This window comes from Triplophysa dalaica, chromosome 25, assembly GCF_015846415.1.
Source record: "Triplophysa dalaica isolate WHDGS20190420 chromosome 25, ASM1584641v1, whole genome shotgun sequence".
Classification (NCBI taxonomy): Eukaryota; Metazoa; Chordata; class Actinopteri; order Cypriniformes; family Nemacheilidae; genus Triplophysa; species Triplophysa dalaica.
The window spans coordinates 8525621-8538411 of record NC_079566.1 but is presented as its reverse complement, the minus strand read 5'-3'; the positions used below and the strand labels follow the sequence as shown (position 1 = coordinate 8538411).

The 12791-nt window shown below is 38.1% G+C and overlaps 1 protein-coding gene and 2 long non-coding RNA genes across 5 annotated transcripts; 2 read left to right on the top strand and 1 right to left on the bottom strand.

Annotated features, from left to right (window-relative positions):
- Positions 1-4: 4 nt before the first annotated feature.
- On the top strand, positions 5-2819 carry LOC130415204 (uncharacterized). 2 transcript variants are annotated; one of them, XR_008905893.1, is made up of 4 exons: positions 9-267; positions 362-846; positions 1180-1368; positions 1693-2819. It is a non-coding gene; the product is annotated as an uncharacterized LOC130415204 (long non-coding RNA). The 2 variants fall into 2 exon arrangements; XR_008905892.1 differs by lacking the exon at positions 1693-2819 and having other exon boundaries at positions 5-267; positions 1180-1304.
- LOC130415205 (uncharacterized) lies at positions 1646-4621 on the bottom strand. Its single transcript, XR_008905894.1, has 6 exons — positions 4073-4621; positions 3062-3187; positions 2250-2302; positions 2069-2143; positions 1837-1881; positions 1646-1732 (listed from the first exon to the last, which is right to left on the bottom strand). It is a non-coding gene; the product is annotated as an uncharacterized LOC130415205 (long non-coding RNA).
- Positions 4622-5761: 1140 nt separating this feature from the next.
- LOC130415792 (protein phosphatase 1 regulatory subunit 36) lies at positions 5762-9383 on the top strand. Of its 2 annotated transcripts, none has more exons than XM_056741737.1 (12): positions 5762-5888; positions 6018-6076; positions 6177-6269; positions 6376-6464; positions 6574-6640; positions 6973-7059; positions 7371-7520; positions 7656-7698; positions 7915-8138; positions 8600-8803; positions 8897-9194; positions 9316-9383. In XM_056741737.1, exons 1-11 carry the CDS (start codon positions 5865-5867, stop codon positions 9168-9170), a joined length of 1314 nt encoding a protein of 437 aa, XP_056597715.1. In that variant the 5' UTR covers positions 5762-5864; the 3' UTR covers positions 9171-9194; positions 9316-9383. The 2 variants fall into 2 exon arrangements, with proteins under 2 accessions (XP_056597715.1, XP_056597714.1); XM_056741736.1 differs by having other exon boundaries at positions 9285-9383.
- Positions 9384-12791: the final 3408 nt, after the last annotated feature.

The following is a 12791-nucleotide window of genomic DNA, read 5'->3' as shown; positions in this document are numbered from 1 at the left end:
AGGATACTAAAGACGCTTCACGTTATGGAGTTTTCTCTACTAAAAATGAAAGAATTATGATAATATCACCGACGGAAACGGAAGGAAGTCTGGAAAAGATCATTTAAAACAAAGCGAAACAGAGTGTTTGTCCGTTAGGTTTCCATAGGTTTTCCAAAGCGATACAGTATTTAAAAAGTTTACACTAATTTATTATTTGCATTGCAGGAGTCTTCTTTTGAAGCACTGGGGCTGGAACAACGAAACACAAAGCCTAAAGTTCACGAGGTGAAGCAGATTGTTTTTAATTACATTTCTGTCATTTGATATGTAATTCTGTTGCTTGTCTGTTTAGCATTTCCTTCATTTTTGATGTGTGCAGTTTTGAACTCCCTGGAGAAATACAAGAATAAAATAAAATGACGAAGTCATCTACGTGGCCAACCAAGAGCCGTTCAGAAGACATCTGAAACATCCTTTCACTGGTTCATGTGGTTGGCTGAAACATGGAAATAATTATGGCTTAATATCTTTATTCTCTTGGCAAGACTTTGATGTTTTTATTCTGAGCAATTGATTTACGAAGTTTCATTTCTCAAAGAAACACTGTGGGAGCAGCTCAACTGAATGCCTTCAAGACGTCAATAAAACGCTCACAAAAGACACATGTCAAATTCATGATGTCATGTAGGTCCTTAATGACTCTTAGTTTGCTGCATAATGGAAACAAAACGAACTTCGAGAAGTCAAGGTATTTTTCTAATAGCAAGGATATTTAAGTTCATCGTTATCGTGTTACAGTGTCAGCTGTCCCTTTATTACAAAAGGATGAATTTCCAATACCTGTTTTGTGTCTCTACTAAAGAGGTAGGCAACTTATTCCCAACCATTCAATTCTTTTTGTTGTTGATTATTTAGAATTTATTGTTTTTGTGTAGACATAAACATGGCATGATGTTTTCAATGCCCATATGAAATGATCAGAACAATTTATTTAAAATATTTTGAGCTCAATTATTATTGCAATAGCCGTGCAAAGATCGAGGGTGTGATTCCCTCTTTTGCTGATAAAATGCAGGCCTACAGCTTGAATGTAATTAGATCTGTCAAAAACATCAAATGTACAACTTTTTTGATAACCTAACTCATTGTCATGTGACAACTAACAGCATCTCATTCTTTCCTTTCCTTCTCTTTCAGTGATGAGAGGAAGAAAAAGGCAGAAACATTTGTTAAAGTGGAGCTGGCGCAAAAACAGCTTGCCCTGAATAATGCCATGCTTCTGATAGGGAAGGGTTTCAGGGTTGTCTCTCTTTTTATTGCCAGGTTTTGCAGTTTCTCTTTTCAACTACTGACATCTTGTGGGCATTCACTGTAAGGGTATTGCAGGTAACAATTCCTGAACTAATCACAAAATAAACAACAAAACTTAACAGAGCCATCACAATTTATTAAAATATTGATACATTGTCTTCAATGATTAAATCAACATTATAGAAGGATTTTGGCGATTTGGCTCAATTTAGCTGTTAATTTTATTTCATTACTACCACCCTAAAGGAAAAATATAGGTTTATATAAGGGGTGTGTAACTGAAACTAAATGTTTCAGACAACAGCCCCAACAGCGATGACTCATTATTTCTTTGGAGTGAGAAGGTACACTTTCTCGGTCAAGTAATCTATTCCCCATGCTCTGTTTCTTTCCTCAAAGCCATCTGCAGACTGAAGCAAATCAATGTCACAGGCACCTTCTGGAATAAGAGACAAAAATGGACAAAAGAAACTAACTTGAAAAAAACGACTCGCGTCAATAGTTTAATTTGAATAATACAAGTTTCAAAAGACCAAAACTTACCAAATAGATGTTTTACACCATCTTCTGTAAACACAAATGGTGGACCTGTATGCCAGATTTGACAACAGAAATTATTAAATACTACTTGCTTTATAAAGACAACAGCATTGTTTTACATTGGGCTTTCTTTCCTAAAGAAACATATGAATATATCATAAGTGGGGTATACTGTTCATAATATTGTAAATTTTGCAATAATGACTGCCAAAAATTATGAAACTGGTCTACGTACTTTTGCCTGTCACATTGGTTTATAGCCACCAGTGCTCCTCTATCCCAAATTGCTCCAAACTTCCATGTAATTGCACTGCATGTTAACAAAAACCCAATGAGACCGATAATGAGAAAAGGGGCATTTAATGGTTTCATGCGGCATGTCCTATTATCTACACTTGAAAATGTGAAACATGCACCTGGAGAACTTGGATAAATCACACTGATAGATCGAGATCTTCCCATCCGCAATCTGAGAACGAGGAAATGTATTAGAGTGGCTATGACCTTGACTCACACAGTAAACATATTGCTGTCTATACTTCCTTTTAAGACACCTGAGTATTTCAGAGGGGTTTACATTTGTATGTATCCGATCTAGCCCACAAGACAACCATCAACAAAAATTCAGCAAATCATTTTGAGTTCCAGTAATCCCATCCGTCTACTTTAATGACAGGTGTGCGGCAATGATATTATATTGACTTTGGGATACCTTAAAAACCTTTGCTCCAGGAATTTCTGGTACTGGTTATTCATTGAGTTTAAGGCTTTTCTCTTCAAAAAACTATTTTCCGCAACTTCAACTCAAACCCACCGTGTGACCCAGCCAGCCTAGGAAAATTGACAATTTAGGGAACACAAAGAAAATCTGTACTACTTCTATTACAGTGGATTTCAGACCTCATCCCACTTCATGTCCACAGCACACAGTGGAAAAAAGAATCAAATACTCTTTTGTCCACGTATGATTTTGTCTAAGAATTTTTCCAGAAACCTTACAACAGGTGCAATAAAGCTAAAAATAAAAAGGTTTCAAAAAAGGCAAAAGTGTGGTCCTTCACATTTATTGATTTTTTTTACTTTTAGATATAATGTTATCAATTCATGTGAAAAAGAATGGTCTCTAAGAGATGAAGGAATGCTTGCTTCTCAGGGGAGAATGTATATGACATGTTCAAGTATGCATGATTGACTACTATGTTAATGATCAAATGTGTGGATCTGTTACTTGTGCACTTGAGGTTGGTAAAAAACAATTTTTCCTTCCTGCTGTTCTCCCATTCCGACAAAGCCGTCACTTGGTTTGCCTCGGCTGACACGGCTTCTCTTGTCTTCGGATATGATTCTCAAGATTCTGGAATTATAAGAAAAATAAGAACACGTTAAATACAGTATAACCAGACACTTGTTTAGTTTCATTTCTAAGATTACTAGAATTATTGTGTTGTCGATCAGGCCTGGGTCAAAATCTCACGGGTGAGCTCTTTACTGTACTGTATAAACCCATGTAGTTTATTTACTTTAACCTCTAGTGAATTAAATCCCTCAATTATAGTTGTAAAGACCATGCTCTACCAGTCACAGTTCTGTACCAGCTACAGAAACCGAGTAATATATGGATTTTATTTTTTAATGCTAAATTTTGTTTTTAGGAGTTCACTGATATGAACAGTTAAAGTGATTCTAACAACAGGAGCAAGTCTTCTAAAGATTGAGGCAAATTGTCTGGAAATGGATATCCAAGTTTAATCCTAAACGCATCCATCTTAAACCAGCACATGACAATCTTAAACCAGCACATGGCCAGTTTACACAAAACTGGTTTAAACTGGTCGTGTGCTGGTTTAAACCGGTTTAAACATGACCATCTTAAACCAGCAAACCACCAGTTTAAATCGGTTTAAACCAGAACATGACCAGTTTGAACCAGTTAAAACCGGTTTAAACAAGCACATGACCAGTTTACACAAAACTGGTTTAAACTAGGGATGCACCGATCCGATACTCTGGATCGGAATTGGGGCCGATCCGGGTCTTTTTTGCTGGATCGGGTATCGGACTGACGGGTTCTCTTCAGTCCGATCCGTTGCGATACCCGTGGATGTTACTCTAAAGCTTCATAAAGGACTAACTATCAGGAAATTACCATAAACGTTGTCATGCACTGTTTTCGATGTCATGTATTTCGATAGCTTTATGCGAGGAATAAACCAATATAGCATAATTAAAAAACTCTGACCTCCGCTGGTGCGGTCATCTGTCAATCTCAATCCAGCATGCGCGTGTCCGGGAACAGTCAGGACGTTACTCGTTCCAAAGTTTTCAATATACTTCATAATCACTAGATAATAGACTTTGGTTTTGTTTAAAATGCATTTTGCCGGAGACTGTACTCTCTGAGTGTAACGTTATTAGATTCAAGCACTGGAAGCGGTCTATGTTATGCGTCATTCATACATAACTTTTAACTTTAGGATGGATTCAATGTTCTATGATTTAAAGACATAACATATCTCTTCTCTTTGTGTTATAACTGTTTTGAACTTGGGAAGCAAAGATCCCCGCGACAACAGGATCATCTCAATCCGGGATGCGCGTGAGTGAAGCGGGTGCATTAAGCGCATCATTCTGCGTTCAATGCGCATGACTTTAAATAACGTAGAAGCGAATGTATTAAGCGCATCATTTTGTGTCCAGGATGTGCATGAGCGAGTTTGGAGAATTTTATACTGTGATAGTTTTGTGTAATAAACAGAGATTTATTTGTTAAACATTTTGTAAGTATCTGTGCTTTATGAGACCACATTTTTGTTTTGTATATATTTTTAAGTTTAATACAGCACTTAATTACATTTAAAAAAAATCATACTTTTAAGTAAAAATACTTAAGTAAAGGAAAATGGTAGATTTTAATTGACTCATGGATATAAAGTAAAAAAACAAACATTTATTTATGGACTGTAGTGGAATAAGTATGATGTGCTTCATACTGTGGGAAAGCATTTTTTGTCCAAAGTACTCTGATAAAGTACAGATATATTAAAATGTACTTGAAAGTAAACATGCTTAACTATCCACCTCTGGCAATAAAAGTTAAAATATGCAAGTCTACTTTGATCATGAAAAACAGTGCTAGTATCGGATCAGAATCGGAATCGGCCGATATGCAGAATTCAGATATCGAAATCGGCTGGTATAAACTGGTTCAAACTGGTCTTAAATCGGTTTAAACTGGTTTGCACACCGTTTTAACACCGGTTTAAACTGGTCATGTGCTTGTTTAAACATGTAATATGTAATAACGTAACATCCTGAATCTGACGAATACAGCCAATTTAAATTCCTCTTATCCACATTTCATTACGCATTTAGTTTTGTCCTGCTCCAGTATATATTCCAGAGCAGAGCATCACTATTTCTCTAAACAGTTTAAAAACGTTCAAAATAAGACTGGTGGCTTTTCAACGAAGAGCGTGTCAATTTCCTTCGCATGAACAATGACAGACTGCTTATTGGGACAGGCTTTTCTGAATCAACCCTTTTCACATTTGAACAATGTGACGAAAGGCTACTGGACGAGAAAGAAGATCATAGAGCAGTTTACAGCACGTGGAGCTGTCGAATTAATGCGTCAGAGCACATCAAGATTCACAAAGGGTCAGTGTGCTTTCTGAACCACGACGATTAAAGATCAACACAATCTCCTCCTCGTTTTGCTGCCGCCATCCTTTAATGTTCACATTTGCGTTTTGATTAGGTGGACACAGTTTAAAGGAATTGGATATGGTGTCTGCCACCAGCATCAGTGGGTAAAATTGATGTTTTAGAGCAGCTGTGGGGGCCAGATTTCAGTATACAGAATCTGCCACTGCGAACTTCAGTTCTTTATCGGATCTTAAGGTGGGCGTGGCGCACGACACTTGCGAACTGTCGCGTCACGCCGGAAGGTGGAGCCTTCTGTGATTGGCGTGTGCTAGGATACCAAGGACGCTTCACGTTTTGGAGTTTGCTTTACCGGAAGAAGAAGAGTTATGCCAAAATCACCGACGGACACGGTAGGAATTCTAGAAAAAATATTCCCACAATATGAATTTAAACAGAGCGTAACAAAGTGTTAGTCCGATACGCTACCACAGGTATATAGTATTTAAAAAGTGTGCAATGTTTAATAATTTGCATTGCAGGTGTCTTCTTTTGGACACTGGGGATGGAACAACGAAACACAAAGCCTGGAGTTCACGAGGTGTGAAGCAGATTGTATTTTTATTACTTTTCAATGATAATTGGATATGTGGTTCTGTTGCTTTTCTATTTAGCTTTTCCTTCTTTTTTGTTGTGTTCAGTTTTGAACCCCCTGCAGAAGTACAAGAAAACAAAACGACAAAGACATCTACCTACCAAGAGCAGTTCAGAAATCATCTGCATAAGTGGCAAAGGTAGTCTTTTCATTTGGTTAACTGACATCAGGAAATGACTTAATAAATTTATTCTCTTGGCAAGACTTTTTTATTCTGCAACTGATTCACGTTTCTTTTCTCAAAGAAACACTGTGGGAGCAGCTCAGCTGAATGCCTTCAAGACGTCAATAAAACGCTCACAAAAGACACATGTCACAATTCATGATGTTAAATGTAGGTCCTTAATGACTCTTAGTTTGCTGACTAATGAAAACATAACGAACTGTGGGAAGTCAAGGTCTTTTTCTAATAGATATTTAAGTTCACAGTTATTGTGTTACAGTGGCAGCTGTCTCTTTGATACAAAGGGATGAATTCCCAATACCTACATGTTTTCTGTCTCTACTAAAGTAAGTACTTTTATTTCCAACCATTTCAATTCCTTTTTTTCTTTTGCAATGCTCTTATGGAACGATAGGAACTATTTAAATTAGTTCGTGCTCAATTATTATGGCATTAGCAGTGCAAAAGTCAAGGGTGTGATTAATCTATTATGCTTTGAAAATGTGGGCCCACAGCTTGAATGTAATTTAAATCATTTTTGGATAAAATAATCTGCCAAAAGCATGAAAAAATTAGAAAAATGTGAAAGCATCTGAATTAATAAAAAAATGAATAACACATTCTGGGTGTAGTTTGATTTGAGAAGTTCTGTTTCCCATTATTTACAATATATTCACAGGAGCAAAGAGCTGGACGAGTTTCTTGCCTGTGTCCTTCTCTACTTTTCTTGCTACTTTGAGAAGAAAGCACTGGAGGAAATACCAAAGTGAGTAAAACAAACTTCATCATAAACATTAAATCATAAATCATAATATGGCATTTTTTACATGACATTTGTAATCTGCCCAGTTGTTTTCTATACTTCAAAGCATTTGTGATATCACATGAGGCAGGTTTATGTACCTACTGTACATACATATTTACCGTTAACGTGTTCCTTTAGTTTAAGAGCAGTGCTAACAATGCCAAGGGCATTGGCACAACTCCCATACAAATCCATGCAGACCGAAAAACTGCATGTTTGAGCACTGTAAGTCAATTAACAGCATCTCATTCTTTCCTTTCTTTCCATTCCAGTGATGAGAGTGTAAGCGAGAGGCAGAAAAAGGCAGAAATATTTGTTAAGGTGGAGATGGCGCAAAAACAGCTTGCCCTGAGTTATGCAATGCTTCTTCTTGGAAAGGGACCATGTGGCTTGTTTCCACAGCACCGTACGGCCGGTGTCAGGTCAGAGCAGCTTTGAATACCATGGCTAGAGAGTGCGTTTAATTTATGTGCGTCTCCGTTAAGTTATTGGATGGGTTGAACAAATGATGGATGGGTGTGTGTTTGAGGAATAATGAGTCTGATTTATGTAAACAGGGGCAGGCAGTCGTCCACTCACAGTGATATACAACTGGATGAGGTTTGTGCATTTTACTCATACCATATGACTTATCCTGTAAAATATTTCCTGAAGTGTATAATAATAAATGTGACAACTAGCCCCACTTTTCATCTCCTGTTCAGATAGTATTACCTTTCTATATTTGGAATAACTTTAGTTGGCACCACCTGACCCCTATAAAGTATTCAGATGTCTCCCCCATCATGAGATCAGTGTGTGTTTTCTGTATCTCAGTGTCTCCTCAGCTTTTGCAGCTATGCTGCATGGGTGACCTTCGAGAGGCGGGACCTGAAGGGAATCCAGATTGAGATTGGCCGCCTGTTCCGGTCAGACACTTTTAACCCCGCCCTGAGGACTGAATCGGAGGAATGTGATGAGAAGCAGAAAGATCAGGACAGTTCTAAAAATGAGGGTCAGTCTGAGGTTATGAACCCCAGAAAAGCGGCAGAGAATGACAGGTCAGATGCTATGCTACACTGGATATTATTTAAGGTAGTCTGACCAAATATTAAGAACAGTTATAGTCCAGTCGCATGGGAATAATGAAGGTGAATTATTCACACAAAATTCTTTTCTAAATATTATTAAACATTCTGGCACTAAAAAAAGATGTGCAGTATATACCATTTTACATTAGATCATTGTCTCTAAACCATATACACAAGTGCAACAGTAGGTGAAAAACTTGTGTGCAGTTCTGATCAACATGGCACTAAGACAGATCATATTCATCATTTGATTATATTACAGTATTTATTTATTGTCATTGCTACATTTCTCTGGAGCATTGGAAACCAAATTTATCAAAACAGATTTACTAAAACTCAGTCAGTGTGAAAGTGACTGTGTCATGATTCATGATTTCACAGACCCCTCTTCTCTTTCACACTCTCGCTCTGTCTCCTGACCCCTAACCCAGGAAGTCTAACCGGCGTCCGACACTGAATAGCATCATAACCCAGCGTTCCCCTCTGATGGCCTCTCTGCTGCCCACTCCACAAGAACAGGCTCCTCACCTGTTTGGGAACTTCAGACGTCTTAAACAGGGTTTAAAATGTTCAAATGAAAATTGCAATTTAGAGTCGGTGAAGAAGGAGCTGAACCAGCAACTCACCTCTCTCTGGTAATGCCTAGAAGTGTGGGGTTGCATTATGTACTGTAGTACCGTAGTAAAAAATTGACATGTTTTGCTAAATCAGCTTGTCTTTGAACTTAGCTTTGGGATCCTTGGAAAGCCTTTGAGCCAGTTCAGCTCTGAAAGCCTGAAGCTTCAGGGAAGTCACAGTGAAGGAGAGAAGGAGGATGAGGAAGACGAGGGTGTAAACAGTGCCGTGACAAAAAATGACTCACATGTGCAAATCAAGACTAGCAAAACCTCTGTCACAGCACAAAGATTGATGACCACAACCACAGACAGACATAGCCGCTGTGGTCGAGCTGACTCGGTCTCCAGAGCGACAACTGAGGAAGTGAATTCAGACACGGAATGAGGGACACACTGCATTTACAAACAGGTCAATGTTGGTTAATTATGCAGTACTCAATAATGAGATGTCAGTATTGCAGCATTTGTCAGTGTGCTTTTAAAATATTTTTCACTATAGGTGGCGTTTTGAATATATCTGTTCACTTCAGGTTCTTCAACTTTAAGGAAGTAACACATAATAAAATACAACTGGGCAATAAAGAAATGTGTATTTTTATGCTTGTGTGTGATTATGTAAATAATCCTATATTAACTACTACTTGTAATCTTTATTCTAGATATGATTTTAATATTGGACAGTGTTAAAATGTGATACGCTATTTATATTTGCTACATAAGGCCTAACACAGAGAAGTACCAGAAGCACTCCATTGTTTACCTTTATCAACAGGTCAGTTTCAGTGTGGTGCCGAAAAATGACTCCTGACAAATTTTGACTCCCTCATTCCCAATTAACATTGACCCTTCATTCCAATTCGCCTACGTATACTAGCCCTAATAGTAGTTAATGTTTTTGTGTTGAATAGTAGGTACTTTTGGGTGCATGGCAAAATAGATAGCACAAACTGGGACATACTAACAGTGGGCGGAAGTGGCTATTGTTGCCTAGACAACATTGGCTGCGTCCAAATACCCCCACTTGCGGTCTTGGCCACTTGAGAGCGAGTGCACGCAACATGAAGTACGAGCGCAAGTCTGTCTAATGTCTTAAAAATGCCAAAGTGCAGTGCCCTTAACACACACTAAACCCGCACTATCAGAATCGGTATTCAGGGCTAAGTGTATCCCATCATGCATCACGTTCTGGATATATCATTCCAGTGTAAGTTATACAACTACATTTTAAGCTTATATCTTAATTTATTCTATGTTCTGCTAACATTTGTTTTTCTGTTGTTTCTGCTTATTTTGGCTAAAGCTGCCTTGATACAATACAAATAAAGCAACATAAAAATAAATCTGACTTGACCTGACCATATAATTAGACATAACATATAATTTTGCAGTAAAACAAGTGTTGCACATTGAATTGAAAACAAACCTATTTTGTAAAAGTGCTTTTTATCACATAAGTAGAAACACCACATTAATTAAGGTGACATGTTTGCATTTGCTAAATCTGTTCCAATGAGTAAGAAATACTACATGCTCGCTTGGAAACTTCACGCCCACTACAACACTTGGGCCAAAAAGAGGAAATACGTCATGAAAGTAGTCAAGTGGTCAAGTGCAAAGACCACAAGTGGGGGTATTTGGACGCATTCATTGTGGCCAATAACTGTCACAGACATCAAAATACAGCACTTCTTTACATTAAGGTATTTATTCATTCATTATTTCGTATGTAATGTTGACTGTTTACTTACATTTGTCAGTTTAGTGATGCATCAGTTTTATAATTTATTAATGCAGTGGAGTCACTAAACTCTGCCTACTTGTGATGATTTGTGGGTAATATCAGCCGCCAGAGTGTGCATCATTCTGCACTTCGAGTTTCTACCGGAAGTATTAGACCTTCCATGAATCTTTGAAATTCTATTTTCAACATACTATGATTTGGGACATACTAATTCTACTTTCAAATACTATTAGGAGGACGGATGGCATTCGGATTGGAATGCAGGGTAGGTTTTAGGATTAGTTGTGGGGGAGGGTTTAGGATTAGTTTAACCCTCTGCAGTTGAGGGGAGTCGTAATCTGGCGGGGAGTCGGCATCCAACTACCCCAAAAAAATATACCAAATTGTGATGTTTACCATACAGCACTGAATTGGTAATCGGGCATATTGGGCATTTCCTGTAGCTCAGTGGTTAGAGCATTGCGTTTGTGGGTTCAATCCCAGGGGATTGCAAATACCTATGTAAAATGTATAGGATAAAGCAATGTAAGTCGCTTTGGATAAAAGCGTCAGCGAAATACCTAAATGTAAATTTCCCTGGTGGGCCGACATATTTTTTGGGTCAATATATCCTTGATATTTTTTGTGTGATCTCTCACTAACCAATTTGAACTGTGCCCGAGCATGTTTGACCCCCAAAGCCCGGTTCATTTGACTAGTATGTCGCTCTGTAATGCTCTCAGCCATGGTTCATTTAGTGGTCCCTGGCTTGCTTGGACGAGGTGGGCCAGAGCACGGTGGGGTTGGGATTGAGCATGGTACACATGGAGTGTAAGCGCAAATCGCGCCTCCCTGAGATTAATCTGTCACTTTAAAAAACGGATAAACAGGGCACTTACACGTGCAGGCGTGTGTCTTTGCAGCGAAAACTACTCCAGGTTTGTCGAACATAATCCAACGTGTGTAAGGAAAGGCTTTACGATAATAGAGTACGAAAGGGTGATTTAAAAGCACAATGAGCCATTTACTCTCCTATCGCTCTTGTATGACAATGACATAATTTAAGCAGATCAGTCTGTGCAGTGCGCACATCAAGGTAAACACCTCTAATAAGCCCCAAACTGAACATTGCGATGGATTCCGTTGTGCTGATAGCGATCGCTTTGTTAACATTTGATCCGAAGCAGTCGCATCGTAATGATGAAAGCATGCCTTGGTGTGGATGCTAAAGAGCAATGTGAGCGCAGGCCTAGCGTGGGAGTGGGGACAATCGCGCTCGGGCACGCATTGAAAGCAATCGGGCTAAATGTGAGTACGCCCTTAGAATTTTCCTGTTAGATTTCATGGTGACTTTAAATCGGCATACAACTTTCTGGTGGCATGATGACGTGTTTAAAAAACAACAGATGGAGACACTTAATCAGCAGCCCTTTGGCTCTTTTTAATTGACACTGGGCTGGCCCAATTACACAACTCCCCGGCCTCTGTGAGAATCCAGCGTCAGTGTGCATGGAGAAGAATGAAACGCAAAGGAGGCGCGGCCGGAGAAATAGGCCCATCAGTGGCTGCGATGTAAAATAACACAAATGTTTTATGAAGCCAGATTTTTATGAGCTTCTGTTTCTGATGATGATGTTCATGGCCATAGACACAGAGGGCAAAATGACACACTACTCTTTTTTTCCTTTTTGCGATTAAAACTTTTTTTCAGGTTGCATTGAGTCTATTTATATTGAGCTTTATAATCTGTACGATGTGGGGAAAGGAATCGTGAAAGGGGAATTCTACTATTTAAATATGTCATCTGCTTGTTCTGTTTGTGCATACGAGTGAATGACTTGCATAGTTACCAGTGTTTGGTAAGTTTCTCATTAATAGTAATTAATTACCAGTAACTAACTAAATATTCAATAGAGTAATGAGATTACTGTACATATTACTTTCTTCACAAAGTATTTAATTGCTTATTACTAATTACTTTCTATATCCTAGATCAACCTTGATTAGTTAAGTGATTCAAGGATAGACATGAAACGGCTCTTTTAATTCATTCAAATAAATTATATAAAACCACATAACGTAGTACTATTAATTACAAATGTGAGAATTATACACTAAAACACAGATTTTAAAGATAGACTTTAAATTTTGATCTCAATTCCACTATTGCAAACACATATATTACACAAAGTATTTCGTTTAATTACATCATTTTTCAAGGGAGAGTAATTATATTACAGTAATTTATTACTTCCTAACTAGTTACACCCAACACTGGCAGTTACA